This window comes from Sceloporus occidentalis, unplaced genomic scaffold (genome assembly GCF_023333645.1).
Source record: "Sceloporus occidentalis isolate IW3139 unplaced genomic scaffold, rSceOcc1.0.p SCAF_14, whole genome shotgun sequence".
NCBI classification, from domain to species: Eukaryota; Metazoa; Chordata; class Lepidosauria; order Squamata; family Phrynosomatidae; genus Sceloporus; species Sceloporus occidentalis.
The window spans coordinates 15,335,173-15,354,703 of NW_028316994.1; the positions used below are offsets into that span (position 1 = coordinate 15,335,173).

The 19,531-nt window shown below is 44.2% G+C and overlaps 1 protein-coding gene across 1 annotated transcript; it reads left to right on the forward strand.

Annotated features, from left to right (window-relative positions):
- Window positions 1-11,245: 11,245 nt before the first annotated feature.
- LOC149304213 (CKLF-like MARVEL transmembrane domain-containing protein 5) lies at window positions 11,246-17,977 on the forward strand. The gene is made up of 5 exons (XM_089480952.1): window positions 11,246-11,376; window positions 14,063-14,215; window positions 15,185-15,280; window positions 17,130-17,208; window positions 17,596-17,977. The coding sequence occupies exons 1-5, from the start codon at window positions 11,278-11,280 to the stop codon at window positions 17,610-17,612; spliced, it is 444 nt and encodes a 147-aa protein (XP_089337078.1). The 5' UTR covers window positions 11,246-11,277; the 3' UTR covers window positions 17,613-17,977.
- The last annotated feature ends 1,554 nt before the right edge of the window (window positions 17,978-19,531 follow it).

Below are 19,531 nucleotides of genomic sequence, written 5' to 3' on the forward strand. Positions count from 1 at the left end.
TTTTAAAAGCAGCTGGAAAAGTGGGATGGCAGAAGATTAATCGAAACTGTTGCCACCAATTTGAGGCAACTGAGAGCATGTGGGAGCTGTGGGCAAATCATACTCTCTCCACTCAAGTGAAACAGAATGGCATACCTCCTTTGAATACATTTTTTCAAGAGAGCTCTATCATAGGGTGGTTGTAAGTTGGAGTCAGGTTTAAGGCACATATTAACAACTGTGGTAGGAACTAGCTAATAGGATCATGGTGGGATCATAAGACTGTAAAATGTCCCAGCTTGTCCTCTTGCATTTTCAACACGCTCACTAAGTCGATGCATAATTGCAAAATCCCAGTGTTTTGAAAGCCATTGTTCCTATCCAGGAGGCTTTAATGCTTTTTGTCATGAGCTTGCTGGTCTATGATGCTATTAGTCATGCGCCGAAATCACCAGTCAATGCCCAGTGGCTGTCTAGCAAACCAGTGAGATCATCCATCACATTCCTTTGTTTTTTCTTCTCCTGTTGTTTTTGCAACAAGACAAAATGGGTTTGGTGGATGGGTCAGCTTCCCGATGCTGTCATTGATGGCAATACTTTACATTCTCAAATGTGACAGTGTACACACTTTGTCTATGACAATGAGCAACACTGTCCTCTGAAGAAAATGGTGCTCTCTATATTAAGGAGGCAAAGAAAGCAGAAGTCTTTAGGGAAGAAAACTAGCTGTGAATTGGGGGGAATCCCACATGAAACCCTGCAAAAGGGTACAATAATATTCCAAGTCCACAAAATAATGGTACCTTTATTGGGTCAACCAAAATGCACAACATGATGCAAGATTTCAAAGTTCCACTCACTTCTTCATCAGAGAAAGGTGATGGGGAGTTTTGAAAGTTTGCATCTCGTATTTTGTATATTTTGGTTGTCCCCATAAAGGTACTACTGTTTTGTGGATTTGGGATGTTATTGTCCTTAGCTGCATGGCCAACAGGGCTACCTCCCCCCCCCCCCCCCACCACCACCGATATGTTTTCTGGAAACAGAACATGAGGGATCATCAAAGAGAGATGACAGGTCACACCTGGGAAAAATGCCTTTTTTCGAACTACAAGTCTCAGAAGCTCAAAGACAGGTGATCCTTTACAAAAAAAAGTATTCTTCTCAAACAATGTGAAAATACCTGTGTGCATTTATATAGTGGGCCCTTGATATCTGCTGAGATTTGATTCCAGGACCTCCCATGGATATCTAAATCTGTGGGTGCGTAAGTCTCATTAAATACAATGGCATAGTAAAATGGTGGCCCTTTACATAAAATAGCAAAATCAAGGTTTGCGTCTTGGATGGTTAAATCCATAGGTAAAGAATATGTGGATATAGAGGAGGACTGACTGTACAGTTGGCCATTTATATCCACAGATTCTTTATCCACAGATTCAAGTATCCATGGTTTGAAAATATTGGGGGGGGGGGGGTATTCCAAATAGCAAACCTTGATTTTGCTATTTTATATATGGGACACCATTTTACTATGCCATTGTATTTAATGGGACTTGAGCATCCACAGAATTTGGTATCCACAGGGGGTTCAGGAACCAAACCCCAGCAGATACCAAGGGCCTACTGTATATGTGTGCAGGGAGAACAGACTAGCCCAGGGATAAGAAGTACAAAAGGGCCATCAGCAAATGGCCACCACTGCCATTTTTATTTCTCAGGGCAAGGGGCAATGCCCCTCACAGTCCAATGGTACACATCCATGTGCATATTGTGTTTCATGTTTGCTTTGAACAAGCCAGCCTGATCTTTGTCTTCAGGCACATATAAGTTTTTACTCCAGGGGTCCAATGATTCATACCTGCGCTGGAATGCGCACTGAGTCACTGAGGTCAGCCTTCTTCCTTGCGGTTTCAAAGGCAACCTTTTGTTCAGGTTCTCATTTTACTGAGTGACTCAGGAACAGGGTGGTTGTCTTCTGCAGAAGAGGCTTGGCGTGGAGGGATATCTGACGGGGAAAGCACTTGTGGTCGAGGGAATCCTGGAAAAAGAGATGAAGAAGACGAAGAAGAAATAATTTGAATTGGAACCTCACCAGACTTTTCATAACCAGAAGGAAATCCTGTCAATAATATTTGTATACGCACTTTAATCTGGTTGCTCCAGGGGATATCCCAAAACAAATGCCTGGAATTGTGCCAGGATGGCTGCGGTCCTCAGAAAGAGAGGATTAAAGGCTGCACCTGCATTGCAGAAATAATGCAGTTTTACACCGCTTTAACTGCCATGGCTCTGTGCTACGAAATTCTAGGATTTGCAGTTTGATGAGGTTACACCTGTCCCTCCCCAAATTGTGGCTTTGACTTTTGCAGATTTTATTATTCACGGATTTTATTAATATGTTCTCTCTAGGAATATCTAGGTCCTCCAGTGCAACTCTATGGTCAACTTTAACCAAAAGTCACACCGAAGGACCTAGAGATTCCTAGAGAGGTGTTCTCTCAGGTAAAAATCAGATAAGGTGCCAGATAAGGTGATATCAAAATGCTAGACAGTAATTCTGTAGTGTGGATCAGGGGCATCACTGGGGGGTGCGGGGAGTAGGAACTGCACTGGGTGACACAGCAGGGGGGGCGAACATCCAAAGGGGTGGTCATTCCCATCCATCCTAAGAGCCCCCTGGCCTTCCCCTTCACCAGCCTTTGCTATCCATCAGCTGTAGCCACTGGTGAGGGTGCGGTGCTGCTGGCATGTGGCAGCTTCTTCCAGGACTGGCACGGATGTTGGCTAAGCAGGAAAAAGGCTACTGGACAGTGGCAGCAGCCCACCTCACCAGTGGCCACAGCTGAGGGATAGCAGAGGCCCTCAACCTAGCTGGTAGAGGCAAAGGCCAGGGGGGTCTTAAGATGGATGGGAGTAACCACCCCACTGGGTGTTCACACCCCTCTGAGTTGTCACCTGATGCGGTTCATACTCTTCGCACCCCTCTAGTGATGCTACAGTATGATCCATGCTACAGTATTATTTTATAGCATTTTGATATCACTTTCTTTCTGATCTGCTAGCTAGGTGTCAAAGTGAGTTGCCTCCCGTTCAACCAGTAGTCATGCCATACCTGGAAAAAGGTGCCAAAAGGCAGCAGCAGCCCACCCCTACCATGTCAGAGGTGGCTTAGCTTGTAGACGGGGTGGTTGGGGTATGTGCTAGGTAGCCTGGGGTAGACAGCATGAGTTACTGCATGAGAATAACACTAGCCCTACTGAACCACTGGCGTGGATGGACCCATCAACCATTTCTGCTGGATGAGATCCGTCACATTACCACCTCAGACAGCTTTAAAAAAAGCTGTTAAGATGGATCTCTTCCGGCAGGCCTTTTCTGAATAGACAACCGGGCACCAAATAAAGTCGAACCTGTTATACCCCTGACTTCTGCCATAGCCATTCTTAATTTGTATGTTATTTTAAAGTATGTTTTAAGTTATGAATTGTTTAATTGTATTTTAGGGGGTGGGTGGGATACTGGGATATGGGACTGTATGTTTTAACTTGTAAGCCACCCCAGTTGTGTTACACAGAGAGGTGGGATACAAATAAATATTGTTGTTGTTGTCATTGTTGTTATTTTTCATAGGACTTGATTCCTTGACCCTTTCCCACCTTAGTTGTGTTATCTCCTTCCATTCCAGTTTCTCACAGTGATGTCCACCTCTTCCCTCAAATTCTGTCAGTGAGGCAGCCTGGTTGCAGGATGGCCCTGTCGCTTCTTCTTGAAATGATATTTGTACTGAAAATTTCCAGCTCACCTTAAACGTTAAGACAATATCCACAGCATTAGGCCAATGCTTGGGTGCTTCCCATTGAAATTCAGAACCCAGAAGCTTTACAACGTCTGGTGAGTTGAAGCTTGGCCCTCGTCGTGTCTTTAGACTGCAGTTCTAGATAGCTCTAGACAGAATGTTGGGAGTCGCAGTCCAGAAACATCTGGAGGGCCACACTTTAGCCACCCCTGTTTTATAATAAGGACATCAAAAGTAGAGAAGAGGGAGGAAGACAGCAGGTTTCTAACTGCAGGAGCAATCCTCTGATTTGAAAGATGGTTGAGCCCTGTGGCTTAAAATCCCAATTGGACACTTGTTTTCTCAAGGTCAAAGCCCATCTCAGCATAGGTGCCCCCCACCATTATGCTCTGCAGCCACTTTTCTTTATCTTGCTCCCCACTTTGCCTCACCCCGCTATTTTAAAATGTATCGTCCGTGGGTGTTTTAAAAAGCGAATGGAACAAAACATTGATTGCATTGTATCCAGGAAAAAGAGGGTGCCCACAAGTTTGCATTGCTGATGAGTGGAACTTTGCTGGCCATAAAAATGGGAATCCCAAGGCTTGGAACTGCAGGTAGTCCCCGGCAGCATCCAGAGACGGAAGCCCTGCGCGACAATCCAAGATGAACAAAATCCTGTCGGTGAGTCCAAGGAATTCTGTTTTTCTAGCTTTCTAGGAAAGTGATGGAGGGTACGGTTTGGGAGATAAAGCTGATCATAGAGCCTATGTTGGTGGAACAGTAAATCTGCTCCTGGTTTGAGTTTGAACCTTAAAACTGGTATCCAAGGTGCTGAACCTGTTAAAATTCAGGCTAAAACCTGGAACAGAGGCACTGACCCCTGGCCATAGATGCCAACTGTTGGCAGGGGAAGGGCCCTAGGAGGACAATTTGGATTTTTATGTTGGCTTTGAAAATTTCAGGGACTATAGGGACTGTACAGGCTGAAAAAACGTGTCTTGCCTAAGATCACCCAGTAGGTTACCTTGTCCAAATGGGAATTCAAACCCTGGTCTCCTAGTGTCCTAGTCTAACATTCATAGCACAACACCATGCTGGCTACGAAGGGGAGATTAACAAAAAAAGTTATAAAGATAGCAGGGTATGCCTCAAGAGCAGGGGTAGGCAACCTGCGGCCCGCGGGCCGGATGCGGCCCGGCGAGGCCTTGGGACCGGCCCCAGCCCGTTCCTGCCGCCGATTGCCACCGGGGCCTTTGGCCTCTCGCGTGCAGGGGCAAGGGGTGCAATTGTCTATAGATGCCTCAGAAACATGCATTTACATTAACATTTTTTTTTAAATCAGCAAAAAAAATTGCGTTTCCTCCACTTTTTTAAAAAAAGTGTCCACCATTTGAAAATGTTGTCCTACATTTGCCCCGGTTTATTTATTTATTTAATTTTTTAAAAAATTATTTAATTATTTATTTTTTGGCTTCAGCCCCCCAGTTGTCTGAGGGACAGCAACCCGGCCCCCGGCTCAAAAAGGTTGCCTACCCCTGCTCAAGAGTATTGATGTTTCAGGCTATGTTGTTTGACTCCTTTCCCATGGGCAGAGGAGTTCCCTGCCGTTTGAAAATTACCAGGCCAAGCAAATAGGAACAACCTAGCCTTCTCCTTTACATGCTTTATTTTGATGGATTCTAAAATGTAGCCACCTAGACTCAAGTTGAAATGACATATTTTGAGAGAAATGGTACCATTTAACCAGAACCATAAAATTGTAATCATAAAGACTGCCCAGATCTTTCTGGGAGTCATCCATTTTGCAAAGTGTGTGTTTACAGAGGCAGAGAGGGGGATGGTTTGTAAGAACTAAAGCACTCCCAAAAGATGGCCATCCAACTTCTGTTTAAATGCCTCCAAAGAAGGGGAGTTGGTTTTTAAGAGTGATGGTTTATAAGATGGTTTGTAATGGTTTGTAAGAGTGAAATAGACTACTTCAGAGGTGACAGACTCCCCTTCTTTGGAGGCATTTAAACAGAGGTTGGATGGCCATCTTTTGGGAGTGCTTTAGTTATGTATTCCTGCATAGCAGGGGGTTGACCTAGGTGGCCCTTGGGGTACCTACCATCTCTATGATTCTATGATGAGACTTGGACATGTTAAACTACTGGGTGATCCTGGGCAAGACACATCTTTGTTCATTACAAGTAACTGGTTTCAGAACTCAGGGAAGTTATTGTGTTGGATGACAACTCCCAGAATCCACCAGCCAGGGGGATTCTGAGAGCTGCAGTCCAACCACAGAATGTCTCCAAGCTCTGCTCATTATTTGTGCTTAGTTTAAAACAACAACATCACAAGTCTTTCTTGTGCTGTTCCTCCACCACGATCTTTGGGAAACATCAGCTCTTCTTTCCTCTTTTCTTCTTACCACAGGCCATGATTTGCGTCACAATTTTGATGTTTCCAGCATCTCCAGCCCAAGCCTGCTTTTCAGAGTCCCACTGCTGCACCATGAACAAGATCGATGACATTTGGACAAAAATCAATAGGAAAGTGGGGGACATCCGGTCTTTGGCTTTGTCTGACAACTGCCAGGCCTCTTCTGAAGGACCCATCAGGAAACGCTCCGTCTCCCCTTGGATATATGAGTAAGAAAGGAGACGGTGCCTTTGGATCTCAATTTATTTCTTTGTTAGCTAAACTGAGAACCCCGTCTAATGAGTCCTAAGCAATATTTCATATACAGTATGGCCCCCATATCCATGGATTTGGTATCTGCAGTTTTATTTATCCATGTCTGAAAACAATGTACACTTGTCCCTCCACGTTGGGTGAGGTTAGGAGCACAGGACCCCCGTGAATGTGCAAAAAACTGCAAATAACAAAAACACTATGTTTTTACCTGAGAGAACACCTCTCTAGAAATGTCTGGGTCCTCCAGTTCAACTCTGTGGTCAACATCTGCCAGACATTGACCATAGAGTTGCGCTGGAGGAGCTACAAATGCCTAGTGGAGTGTTCTCTCTAGGAATCTCTAGGTTCTTTAGTGTGACTTTTGGATAAAGTTGACTATAAAGTTGCACTGGAGGACTAGATTTTCCTAGAGGAAACATATTAATAACATTTGTGAATCATCAAATCCACAAAAGTCAAAATGTGGAGGGTGTATTCTCTCTAGGCATTTCTGGTACTCCAGTGTGATTCTTTGGTCTGCTTCTCTCTCAAGCATACCATAGAGTCATGCTGGAGGACTTAGAAATATCTAGAGGAATGTTCTCCCTAAGCATTTCTAGGTCATCCAATGTGATTCTATGGCATGCTTGGGCTGGAAGTCATTCATCTTAATGAAAATAATAGGGTTCCCTATTATCTGCAGTTTCAGGTATTCACAAGAGTTCTTGGAATACACCTCCCATGGATATGAGGGTCATACTGTAATTATATAATATTATTGAATTTCATATTATTCAGTGGTTTACTTTGATTTCATATTTGCATTATTCTGATGGTTTTAAATTTTACACCCTTTAAACTGACTTCATTGTGACCCACCTAGAGACCTTATGATACAGAGTGGGAACAACAACGACAACAGCAATAATGACGATGACAATGATGATCCCTGACATTCTGTTGTTGTATGCCTTGAAATTGTTTCTGACTAAGGTGAACCTATCATACGGTTTTCCTGCTAGGATTTGTTTAGAGGGGGTTTGTCTTTGCTTTCCTATGAGGCTGAGAGAGTGTGACTTGGCCAAGGTTATCCAGTGGGATTGTGAGTTGTGGTGTGACTAGAAAGGGTTTTCTCTACTTTCTGAGGTGGACACAGTAGAAAATGGAGTCTTACCCTTTGCAAGGGAAGGGTTTCTCTAGCCTGGAGAAGGTAAGCTCAAATGTTTTGCAGTCAGCCCTCCACATTTGCTGTTTTGACTTTTGCAGAATTGATTATTCACGGATTTGATTAAAACGTTCTTCCTAGCAATCTCTAGGTCCTCCAGCATGACTTTATGGGCAATATCCACCAGAGGTTGCCCTATAAAGAAAACACTTCTCTAGGCGTGAAGTAGAAGACTTTCATGGCTGGATTCCATAGTTTTTTGTGGGGTTTTTGGACTATGTGGCCATGTTTTGAAAGAATTTCTTCCAGATATTTTGCCTTCATCTGTGGCTGGCATTGTCAGAGAATGCTGGCATGAGAGTGAGTGGGGTATATATATATAGACTGTGTGACCCTTGGTTGAGAGCATGTGATTTATATGTTAATCTCTGTGTTGTTCTGTTGTTGAATGGCAGGGCCTCAGGGTGGGAGGATATGCAAGGAGGATTTGTGTCTCTTTAATTGTCTGCTGGGAAACTCCCCTGATTCTGGGTGGTTTTCTTTGCATGAGCTGAGTCTTGATTTTGGTGTTTTTCAGCACTGGTAGGCAAACTTTGTTTACTTTAAGAGTTTCTTCTTTTTGGTTAAAGTTGTCCAGGTGTTTATGGATTTCAATGACTTCCCTGTGCATTCTGACCTTATAGTTGTTGGCATGGTCCAGAATTTCTGTGTTCTCAAACAGCATTTCATGCCCAGGGTGGTTTATTACGTGTTCTGCTACTGGTGTTTTTTCTGGCTGACCCAGTCTGCAGTGTCTCTCATGTCCCTTGATTCGTGTTTGAACATTGTGTTAGGTGGTCCCTATGTAGATGTGTCTGCAGCTGTACAGTATGCGGTAAAATCCTGCAGTTGTGAAAGGGTCTTCCTGTCCTTTGCTGAGCACAGCATTTGCTGGATTTTCTTGGTTGGTTTATAGACCATTTGGAGGTTGTGTTTCCGCACCACTTTCTGTATTCTATCTGTGACTCCTTTGATGTATGGTAAAAACACCTTCACTTTGGGCAGTTGTTTGTCTTCATTCCTATGGGTTTTTCTGGGTCTGTTTGGCAGCCCTTCTGATGTCTGAGCTGGAGTAACCATTTGCCTGTAGAGCCCAGTCTAGGTGCTTCAATTCATCATCCAGGAAGTGGGGTTCACAGACTCATTTTGCCTGGTCTACCAGTATTTTTATTGTGCTCCTTTTTTGTCCTGGGTGATGGTTGGAGTTCTTGTGTAGGTATCTGTCCATTTGTGTAGGTTTTCTGTATACTGTGTGACCTAACAATTGGTTCAATTTGCAGATGACTAGGACATCCAAGAATGGCAGTGTTCCTTCCTTTTCTTTTTCCATTGTGAACTGGATGTTCAGGTGGATGTTGTAGTTTGTGGCACTAGAGCTCTCTAACAGAAAAGGCTAAATATCTCACAAAACTACAAATCGTAGAATTCCATACCATTAAGCCAAAACAGTTAAAGCGGTGTCAGACAGCATTATTTCTGCAGTGCAGATGCACCCTCAGAGTCTCTTTTGATATTGGAAGTTCAAGAATATTGCCCTAACATAAATCAAGACTTGCCTGTATGTCTGAACTTAATCTATCTTACTGCTCTTGCCTCTTCCAGAGAAGACATTGACAGGAGCCGCTACCCGCAGCGCCTCTTGCAGGCAAAGTGCAGCTGCCACAGATGTGTCTCTTTGAGGACCTGTGAGGTCCATGGCGACAAAAAAATCTACAACACACAAGCCCTGAATGGAAACTCTGTTAACGTCATGCATGAAACCCTTGTTTTTTATCGGAAGGCCTGTCCTGAGAAGCCCAACTTCTACTATCTGGAGTCAGCCATGTATCCAGTGAATGTATCTTGCATATGTGTGGCAGCAGAGGGGGCAAACTGCCCCAGGCCAGTGCAGCCCAGTGCCGCTTCATAGGGGCTTCCAGTGCTAGGGGGGTTGATGTGGAAATTTAGAAATACAGTGGGTTCTTGGTATCCACTGGGCTTTAGTTCCAGTTTACCCACATTCGGGGATGCTCAGTTCCCATGATGAAATACAATGGCATAGTAAAATGCTGTCCCTTATATAAAATAGCACTGGAGCATAGCTGGGCAAAAGATGTGACAACCCTAAGGGGCGTTTGATTTAGTGAGAGGCAAAAGAAATTGCAAAGAAAATTGAGGGAGAAAATGTTGTCTCTTGTGTATGAATTGCTGCAGAACGGACTGACTGTTACAGAAAATATATGGAGGGATGATCATCTATCCAGTTTGCCTTTGCACTGCATCCTAGTAATACTTTTTTCTATTTTGGTGTCAGGGTCACTAATTTTGATCACCCCAATTGTCTTATGCTACATTCATTGTATTTTGCCCCTCACCTTCCCAAAATCTTTAAAAATCTTTAAAAATATATTTATTTTATTATTTTCAAATTAAACATTTTCAAAGAACCAAAAATATGTCAAGTCTTCCTTATTCAAGTTCTCCACTGCAGTCTAATGGAGGCTCTGCATATCCCTAGCCACCTCCTAAACTACAATTCACATCATCCTCAGTCATCTTAGCAGGATGTGATAGAGATGATGATGATGATGATGATGATGATGATAATGATGACGACGATGACGATTTATTCATTTGGTGCTCAGAAGCTAAATATGTGGTTTAGGATTCTCAGTGGGGGGACAACAGAAAACAGTGCCTCTGAGCATATGCAAAAGTTTTCCCCCTCATTCAATGCTTTTAAGAGAAATCCATAAAAGACAAAAGTCTGTCAAACTATGCACTAGTGAAAGCCTTTGCAAAAAGGCCCTTTGGAACAGAAAAGATTTCATTTGATTATGAAAGGAGAGTTATGGGAGTTGTAGTCCAGTACTTCGGTCAAGAGAGGTTGAATTGATGGATGATGCTGTCCGGTCCATACGCCTTTCCGCTCTTGATTTCCCTCTGCTGGCTCTGTTGGGCATCACATCCCTGGTCCTTTCTCCCATCTCCTCCCACGCTTCTCCTGGACCAAATGAACTGGTCATGCTAGAGAATGTCGCTCATTCTCTCGTCTCTCTTCCAGCCTCTGGCCCTCCGGACTTTTGGACAATTGGGACCTTGTTCTTCTGGGGCTGTCCGCTCCTGGCCCTTGGGGACAATCCCTCATTGTTTGGCAGAGGGAGATGTTGGGATGCCAGAGCAAAAGGGCAGGTGGATATTGAGAGGGAAGGAAGGGGGGACTTCACTGTGATTACCATTCTGGCCTTGAGGGCCTGACCTGGGCTTTGTGGAGAAACAGGACAAATGTGTGGTGTTCAATCTGAAACATTCCCTTCCCACACGGCAAAACCAACGCTTTCTTCTCTGAACTGCCTTCATGGCCCTCTTTTCCTACGACTTTCCCATTCTTTCTTTTTTCAAGGCCCATTTGGGGTTTCCTTCTAGCCCCTTTCCTCAGTCTTATCCCTCCCCTCTTCCTTCTCCCCACCAAACAACCTTTGGTTTCCTCTCTCCTGCCTTATGCGTGGAAACTGGGCCGGGTGCCAGGTGGACTGGGAAGAACAGACTCCCCCTTTCATCTCTTCTTGGGCCTTTTTTCCTCCTTCTTCCCTTCCTCCCCCCCTCCATCCCCACCACCAGTCATCTCCAGTAGCAGCAACAGCAGCAGCAGCAACAGGCGCTCTGAGGAGGCAGGATGGGGGAACATGAAGACCCCTCTGGGGGGCTGCAAGGCTTTGCTCTTGACAAGGAATTCCTGCGTTCCCCCAAGGGAGTCCTGATGGAGGCCGAGCTGGTAAAAGACCCCTCCTTTATTCCCCTCTCCACCCTCCATCACTACCACAGACCCCCCCAACACCTTCCTGCCTCCCTCTCTCTCAATCTCTCTACTTCTCTTTCCTCTCTCCATCTCTGGCTTCCAATCCACCTCTCTCTTTCTTTTACACACATCCTTTCCTTTCTCTGCTACCTCACTTTCTCACCTTTGTTTCTCCTTGCATTGTACAGGTTGAGTCTCCCTTATCTGGAATTTGGAAACTCAGAAACAAAGTGAACCGTCATAGGTTTCATTCTCCAAGCCGCCCCACATTTGGACCATTTTGGGTTTCAGAGTATTTCGGATTTCCAAAACCTACTCTGAAATCTAAAACTGTCCACATGCAGGGTTGCTGACATTTTTTTTAATTTTTTTTTATTTTGCTTTCTGACACTTCACTTTGTTTCATGAACCACATTATTTAAAATATTATGGATAAAAGTATCTTCTGGCTATGTCTATACTGTGCATTGTTATCATGTACCTTCAAGTCATTTCTGACATATGGCAACACTAAGGCAAGCCTATCATGGGGTTTTCTTGGCAAGTTTCTTTAGAGAGGGTTTGCCTTTGCCTCCTTCTGAGGCTGAGAGTGTGTGACTTGTGGGTCACCCAGTGGGTTTACATATGAAACATAAATGAATTTCATGTTAGGACTTGATTCCTATCTCCACAATATCTCACTGTTGTTATTGCTGTGTGTGTCTTCGTTGTTTCTTACTTATGGCGACCCAAAGCTAAACCTACCTATCATAGGGTTTTCTTGGCAAGACTTGTTCAGAGGAGGTTTGCCATTGCCTTCCCCTGAGGCTGAGATGCCCAAGGCCACCAAGTGGGATTCATGGCAGAGCTGGGAATTGAACCGTGGTTCCCTGAATTGTAGTCCAATGTTCGAACCAATTGGTAGGTAGGTCTAATTGACCTGAAACAACCTCATGACCCAGGATTGGGGAAAATGGGTGATTTGAGGGCTTAAATTGGGACAAATGGGTTGTGGAAGTAACTGATGGTTGAGGAAGAGTCTTACAGATCCTTAAGGGCTTAAAATGATGGGGCAGAAGAATGTAGATATGCTTACTATGTTGTTATTGCCATCATCACAAATCACTCAGTCTGCTGCCACACTGCAGAATTAATGCAGTTTGACACTGCTATAACTGTCATGACTCCATCCTATGGAATCCGGGGATTTGTCACCTATCAGGTTTTTTGTGCAAAGGTGTCTCTGCATGTTTGGTTCTATCCTGAAATAGCAATTTAAACTGTTAGCAAATCTTTTTTAGGCAGAAGAGACTTTTTTTAAAGGCCAAAATTGCTTTTTCCTCCAGCTGAACATTTTTGGGAGGATGCTAGGGCCTTCAAAGGTCAGTGGAGGGAAGGGATTAGAGCAGCAGGTAGAGGGCACAACATTCCTTCAAGCATTTCAGAGGTGAAAACTGGGATACAAGTGTTCAACATATGACTGGCGGAGTGTAGTCAAGGCAGGAGAAGTTACTGATGTGGAAGAAAACACAAGGTGGGAGCTAGAAGAGCTGCAACAGTTTGCTTTTGCCAGAACCTACTGGGAAGGGCAAGATTCAGTCCATCCTTTCCTCCCCTTCCTGCTGAGTTAATTAAGTACAAACTACATTTGTATTTGAACTCATTTTGCAGCAATTGAAGGAAGCTGAGGACAAGGGGAGAAAATAGAAAGAGGAGAAAGAATCTGAGACATTTAAAAAGGAGCTGGAAAAACGGGAAGGCAGGATTAACTGGCATTGTCCCTGTCAAACAGTGAGAGTTGTACGATATGGAGTATTCACAAACACTTGAAACAGATGGGTTATATTTTAATATTCATCATCCATCTTTTTATACTGCTATGAAAAGGTGGTTAAAAGAGCTTATAGGAGTCAGCCTCATTTTCTGGATCCAAGAAGTGACTGGCCAGGACAGCTTTCCTCAAACTGGCATGTCTGTGAAGTGTTGGACTGCAAATCCCATTATCCATAGCCAGGGCATGAAGGGGCTTGTAGGCAAGCACATCTAGAGGCATATCCATTTGGGGAAGGCTGACCCAGGCTGAGAAACACCAAGAAAGTGCACCCAACTGCTGTGCAAATTGAGATCCGACAATTGTGCCATCTGGGAAGGAGGAATATGTGTGTCCTAATGGGCTGGGTACCTTTTTTGTATCAGTCTCTCTCTTCCACCCCACATCTCTTCTTCCTCTCAGTTAATTGCAAAGGTGCTGCAAGATCCCTTTGCATGCTGATTTTCCAGACTAACATGGCTAGGTCTTTGACTTCTCCCAGGAAAGATATGACAGTCTGAGTCTCCCTTATCTGGAATTCCAAAATGCAGCATATTCCAAAATCTAAAATTGTCCACATGGGTGCTTGAGATAGTGACACCTTTGCTTTCTGATGGTCTAATGTACACAAAAATTTTTCATGCCCAAATTATTAAACAATAGTATGTACTAATTTCCCTTCAGGCTATGCGTATAGGAAACATAAATGAATTTCATGTTTAGACTTGGGTCCCATCTCCAAGATATCTATATGCAAATATTCCAAAATGCAAAAAATTCCCAGATCCAAAACACTTCTGCTCCAAGCATTTTGGATAAGGGAGACTCTTACCCATGTTCAGTATATTTATTTCTCTCATCATCCTGCCTCAGGGGCTCTGCTTTTTGGTGTTCTTGCTGCTGACAGCGTCCATCTCAGCCTACATGGGAGCTGCCCTGCTGGAAGTGTTGGTGACGCTGGCGTTCCTGGCACTGCGAGCAACACACTACTACGAGCGCCTGACCCGTATCAACTGGCCCTGCCTGGTGGGTAACTTTTTCTTTTCAGTTCCACACATCCCTTTGTCTTTGACAGTCATCCCCCCCCCCCCCCGAAACAGTGGTTCCTTTCCTGACTGAAGAATGAGAGGATACAAAGTCCCATGGGCTATGTAATGGTCAAAAACTTTTAAAGCCCATGCTTTTTAGCCTTATCAGCACTTGGCCTTCTTCAGAGACTATTCAATCCTCTGAAATTTCTGAAACTGCAATCTGCACTCTATTTCTTTCAATAATCCAGTGTCCACTTGTACAGAGAGTGAGCACTGCAACTCCAGAAATTTCTAAGGATTAACTAGCCCCTGAAGAAGGCTAATTGGGGATAAGGCTGAAATGCATGGGCTTTTAAAAAATATATATCCATTTTTGACCATCACGTTGAAATTGCATGTGGGACTTTTTCTCCTCTTATTCTTCCACTGTGCTTTCCAGTTTTTTTGTTTCATGCGGACCTTGACTGAACCACGGAAGTGCACTGAAATGCATTGTTATACAGTTGGCCCTCTGTATCTATGGATTTTTTTTTTTTTTATCCACAGATTCAACCATCCACACACAGCCTGAAAATATTCAAAAATAATATAAATACCAAAAGCAAACCTTGTTTTTGCCACTTTCTATAAGGAGCACTATTTCATCATGCCATTGTATTTGATGGGGTTTGAGCATCCACTGATTTTGGTATCCATTTTGAGGTGGTGGTCCTGGAACCAAACCCCAGCAGACACCAAGGGCGCTCTGTACTAAATTTGCTTTTCACCTTGGAATGTGTTTGGCTGGCTGTATGCACTTCCATTTTTGTTCAACTCGGGGAGCTGCATTTTGTCAAGTTTGCTACAGCCTCCTAAAAGTTGGAATTCCAAATGTTGCAGCATTCTGGCAACCAGCCCCTTTCTGGTTACTGTTCCTTCCCCCACAATTTAAGCCACTGGTGTCCCTTGATGTCTCCCATCACAGGACTTCCTTCGCTGTGTCAGTGCTGCCATTGTCTTCACCGTTGTGGCCTTCGCAGTCCTTGCTGCCAGTCACGAGGGATCTGCAGTGTCAGCCTTTGTAAGTGGCCACCCTACTATCCCAACTCCTTCCCTTCTATCCCACTCAGAGCTCCTTCGCATCCCAAATGTCCACCAGAATCCAGATGGTGTGGTGGTGAGTAAATGCTATACTGGCTAGGATCAGACTTAGGAGCAAGAGAGATTTTCCCAAATGTGGGACATCCCTCCAAAACATAGATGAGAGTGAGTTGTAGAGAGATCTTGTAGCACCCTTGAGACTAACAGAAAGACTAACTGAAAGAACATAGATGGGAGTGGTTGTTAGTTCATTTATGTTCTACCTTTCAGGCCTACAAATGTTAAAATAAATACAATTAAAACTATTTAGAAAAAGAGAAGTAAGAATATATGCAATAATGGCCAAGACTGAGGTTCAATTTCGTTACTTTAGGAATCCTAGCTACATCGCAGAAATGCAATTAAACCCTGTTGATGAATTGTGAAGATGTGCATCTAGACACCTGCAAGAATGCTGCAAAGCATGCTGGGCATTTCTGATGTGCATTGTGTACTTCTGATGTGCATTGGGCACTTCTGATGTGCATCATGTACCTCTGATGCACATTGGTCACTTCTGACGTGCATCATGTACTTCTGAGGTGCATTAGGCTCTTCTGAATGTGCATTGTGTACCTGTGATTCACACTGGACACTTCCGATGTGCATCATGAGCACTTCTGATATGAATCATGTACTTCTGAGGAACACTGAGCACTTTCAATGTGCATCATGTACTTCTGGGATGCATTGGGCTCTTCTGATATGAATTATTTACTTACAGTTCACACTAAGCACTTCTGATGTACATCATGTGCCTCTGATGCACACTGAGAACTTTGGATGTGCATTATGTACTTCTATGCACACTGGGCACTTCTGATGTGAATTGGGTACTTCTGATGTACACTGGGCATGTCTGATGTGCATCAGGTGCTCCTGTTGTGACCTGGCACTTACTAGGCATTATTTGGGTGCATATTGTGCTCTGGACCATGATCCACCAGCCACCAAGAAGGCCCTCTCCTGAGTCCCTATCAAGTGAACTCAAGAAGGGAGTTTATCATATGGGGACAATTGGGAGTGTAAAGGGGGTTTATCCCATGAAAATTGTGCATTCACGATTAAGATTTTCACACAACGTCGTGATTAAAGTACTATTTTCCCAGGAATATCCTGTGAAAATCATTCAATTGCATGCATTCACGATAAAGGTTTTCACATGACGTCACGATCAAAAGCAATTAAAGCACCACCAACCCAGGAATAACCAGGCAATAAACAGCAACAAATCATTCTGTGAATGAGTTGTTGCTGTTTGTTGCCTGCTTATTCCTTTGTTATTCCTGGGATAATGACCGCTCTGTGTGCAAGTGCTAATTGTGCTTTAATAGTAATTGCATGATTTTCATGGGTTAAACCCTATTTAGACTTCCATTCTCTCTCCCCCCCCCACCCCCTTGTGATAAACCTCTAAGAGAAGGGCCTCCCTTGAAGACCTCAGAGCTTGAGCAGGCTCATGTAGGGAGATACAGTTCTTTAGATGGCCTGGGCCAGAGACATATAGGACTTGATACAGCATAACCTGCCCTTTGCTGGTTGCTTGAGGAACATAGTAAGCTATCTCATACTCAATATTCCTTGGACGATCCATCCAACCTGGTATTGCCAACCCTGAGTGACGGTTGGGGCTCTCTAAGGCTTCAGGTAAGATTTCTTCCTAGCCTTTCCTGGAGATCTGTTTTCTCTCAGTGGCCTCCCATCCACATACTTATCAGGTACAAGGGAGACCAAAAACGTATGTCTGCAGTCCCCACATGTCTTATTCGTGGCCCTCTGTCTCCTGACAGGTCTTCAGCCTTATCCTTATTGCTGTTTTCTGCTTTGATGCCTACAAAACCTACAGGGCAGAAATGGGATCGGATCAAGGTGAGCAGAGCCTGGGTGGAGCTGGGGTGGGGCACAGCGTGACATGGTGAGAGATGAGGCAAAGATGTCAAATGGATCTTCAGAGTGGGTATCCCCCTGTTCTTTTTTCTCCTCCTCCTCTTCCTTCTCTTCTTCTTCCCCTTCTCTTTCTACTCCTCCTCCTCTTCTTCCTTCTCCCCCCTCTTCTCCTCTTGTCATCTTCATCCTCCTCTGTCTCCTCTTTCCTTCCTCGTCTTCTCCCTCTCCTCCTCCTCCTCCTCTACTACTACTACTTCACCCTCCTTCTCTTCCTCTTCTTTTTCTTCCTCTCCTCTTAGGATTACTTATGAACATCTGAGGTTGGTTTGAACTAGCAAATAACTTCTTGTAACTTTTTTTCTCCTATAGACCCAGATCTTGGCTGAGAGCACAGGCACACGGCTCTTCTTGGTGAACGCTACGCACACAAAGATGTTGCCGCTGCTCCCCAGCACAAAGTTTTCCCCATTCCACAGCCTCTGTTGACCTACGTAAGACCTGATGATGATGATGATGACGCTCCAACATCTTGTATCCAACTCCTGCAATAATCCCTCTCCTGGCCCAGTAGTTTATGTTTCCCCATCTTATATTTCTGTGAGCAAAGGGCAACATTGAACAAGGATTTCCCCACAAAATGTTTTCGCACTCACCCATCAAAGTGGAACATATGGAGGACAATGACCCTGGTCTGGGCTGTTGATGGGTTTTGTATTTAACTTCCAGGGAAGCAAAACTAAAGTTGCTTTTAATATTGTACAGTGTTTTGTGCAACCATGTGCAAGTGTGGGATGTGCAAGTGTACTCTGAAGGCCATGTGATGTCTGATTGTGTGAGAAGGTCTCCATATGCATCTGCCTGTCTGGTTGTGAGTCACACAATGGGGGTGAAGCTGTGGGTTCATGCATGAACAATCAGGATGGGTTTGTGAGCACAGGGTTGAATGTGATGGAGCGTGAACATGCAGCATGCAGTATGGCTGTGTGAGGCATCTCAGTTTGTTCTGAGGGTTACAAGTAGTTTTCTGTCAGTGGGTTCTGTAGGTGGACAAAGCAGCACATATGTGTGATTATAACATTCACTGTGCACTTGAATGCAGGTGAGCCCAGGGAGTGAAAAAATGGGTACCTGTATATGAGAGCTAGCTTGATGTAGTGGTTTGAGTGTTGGACTATGACTCCGGAGAACAGGGTTTGATTCCCAGTTTGGTCATGAAACCTACTGGGTGATTTTGGGCAAATCACATGTTCTCAGCCTCAGAGGAAGGCAATGGCAAACCTCCTCTGAAAAATCTTGCCAAGCAAACCCCATAATAGGTTGGCTTTAGGATCACCATAAATCGGAAATGACTTGAAGGCACACAACAACAATATGAGGTGCATGTATGCAATTGTGTAGTGGAGCCAGGGCTTGCAGAGACAGATGAATGGGGATGATGGTGGCACCTGTCATCTCCCCTTTGCCTTCCCTCTAAGCGTAGTTCCACTTGTTATTGTAGCTGGGCATGTGGATGGATTAAATGCAGGAACATTGCATTGCTCTGCCCTATCCCAGTTGTGAGAACCAGTGTGGCATAGTGTTTGATGCTTTGAACTACAACTTTGGAAACAAGTGCTCGAATCTCTGTTCAGCCTGGATGATCTTGAGGAAGTCACACCCTTTCAGCCTCAGAGGAAGGCAAATGCAAATCCCACTCTGAACAAATCTTGCCAAGAAAACCTTGTGATAGGTTCATTGTAAGTTAGAAACTGAAGGCACACAACAATTCCAATGGTAATTTGAAGTCTTGCTGGGTGGCTAGAAGACGAACTAGAAGAGGCACTTTGTGGGTCAGTTATGAACTCATTCCCTTACTGGAACAGAAGATGGCCATAGTGGACAAAATTGCACAGAGTTAGAAATGGAGGGCACCTGCGTGTCCATTCCTAAGTGTCAAAGGACCCAACTGCAATGAGGCTTTGGTATCTTCCAAAATAAATAAATAAGTAAGGCTGTAATTTACCATATTGGCCACGATGTGGTGCTATAACATGGAAAATAAACTGTGTTGGAGTAGATGCTAACCACAGGAGTAGATGCTCAATATGACCGCCAGAGGGCATATGTGATATCTGCATAAACCAAGGACTGCTGAAAAAGGGGGGCATTCACACTTATTTTTTTGTACTGAGGACATGTAGATCTCCGCAGCGATGTGATGTTAAATCGATGTTCCCACTACATTTACAGCGACTGAATCTCTCCAAGACATTTTAACCCTGTCTAGCATTCACCATGGTGCCAACTGGCATCAGCATGGCAGCAC

Excerpts from the sequence above, each read along its gene's own strand:
- LOC149304213 (XM_089480952.1), top strand. The coding sequence starts at position 11,278 with ATGGGGGAACATGAAGACCCCTCTGGGGGGCTGCAAGGCTTTGCTCTT. Across the intron at positions 11,377-14,062 it reads TCCTGATGGAGGCCGAGCTG|GGGCTCTGCTTTTTGGTGTT; the intron begins GTAAAAGACCCC and ends ATCCTGCCTCAG. Across the intron at positions 15,281-17,129 it reads GATCTGCAGTGTCAGCCTTT|GTCTTCAGCCTTATCCTTAT; the intron begins GTAAGTGGCCAC and ends GTCTCCTGACAG.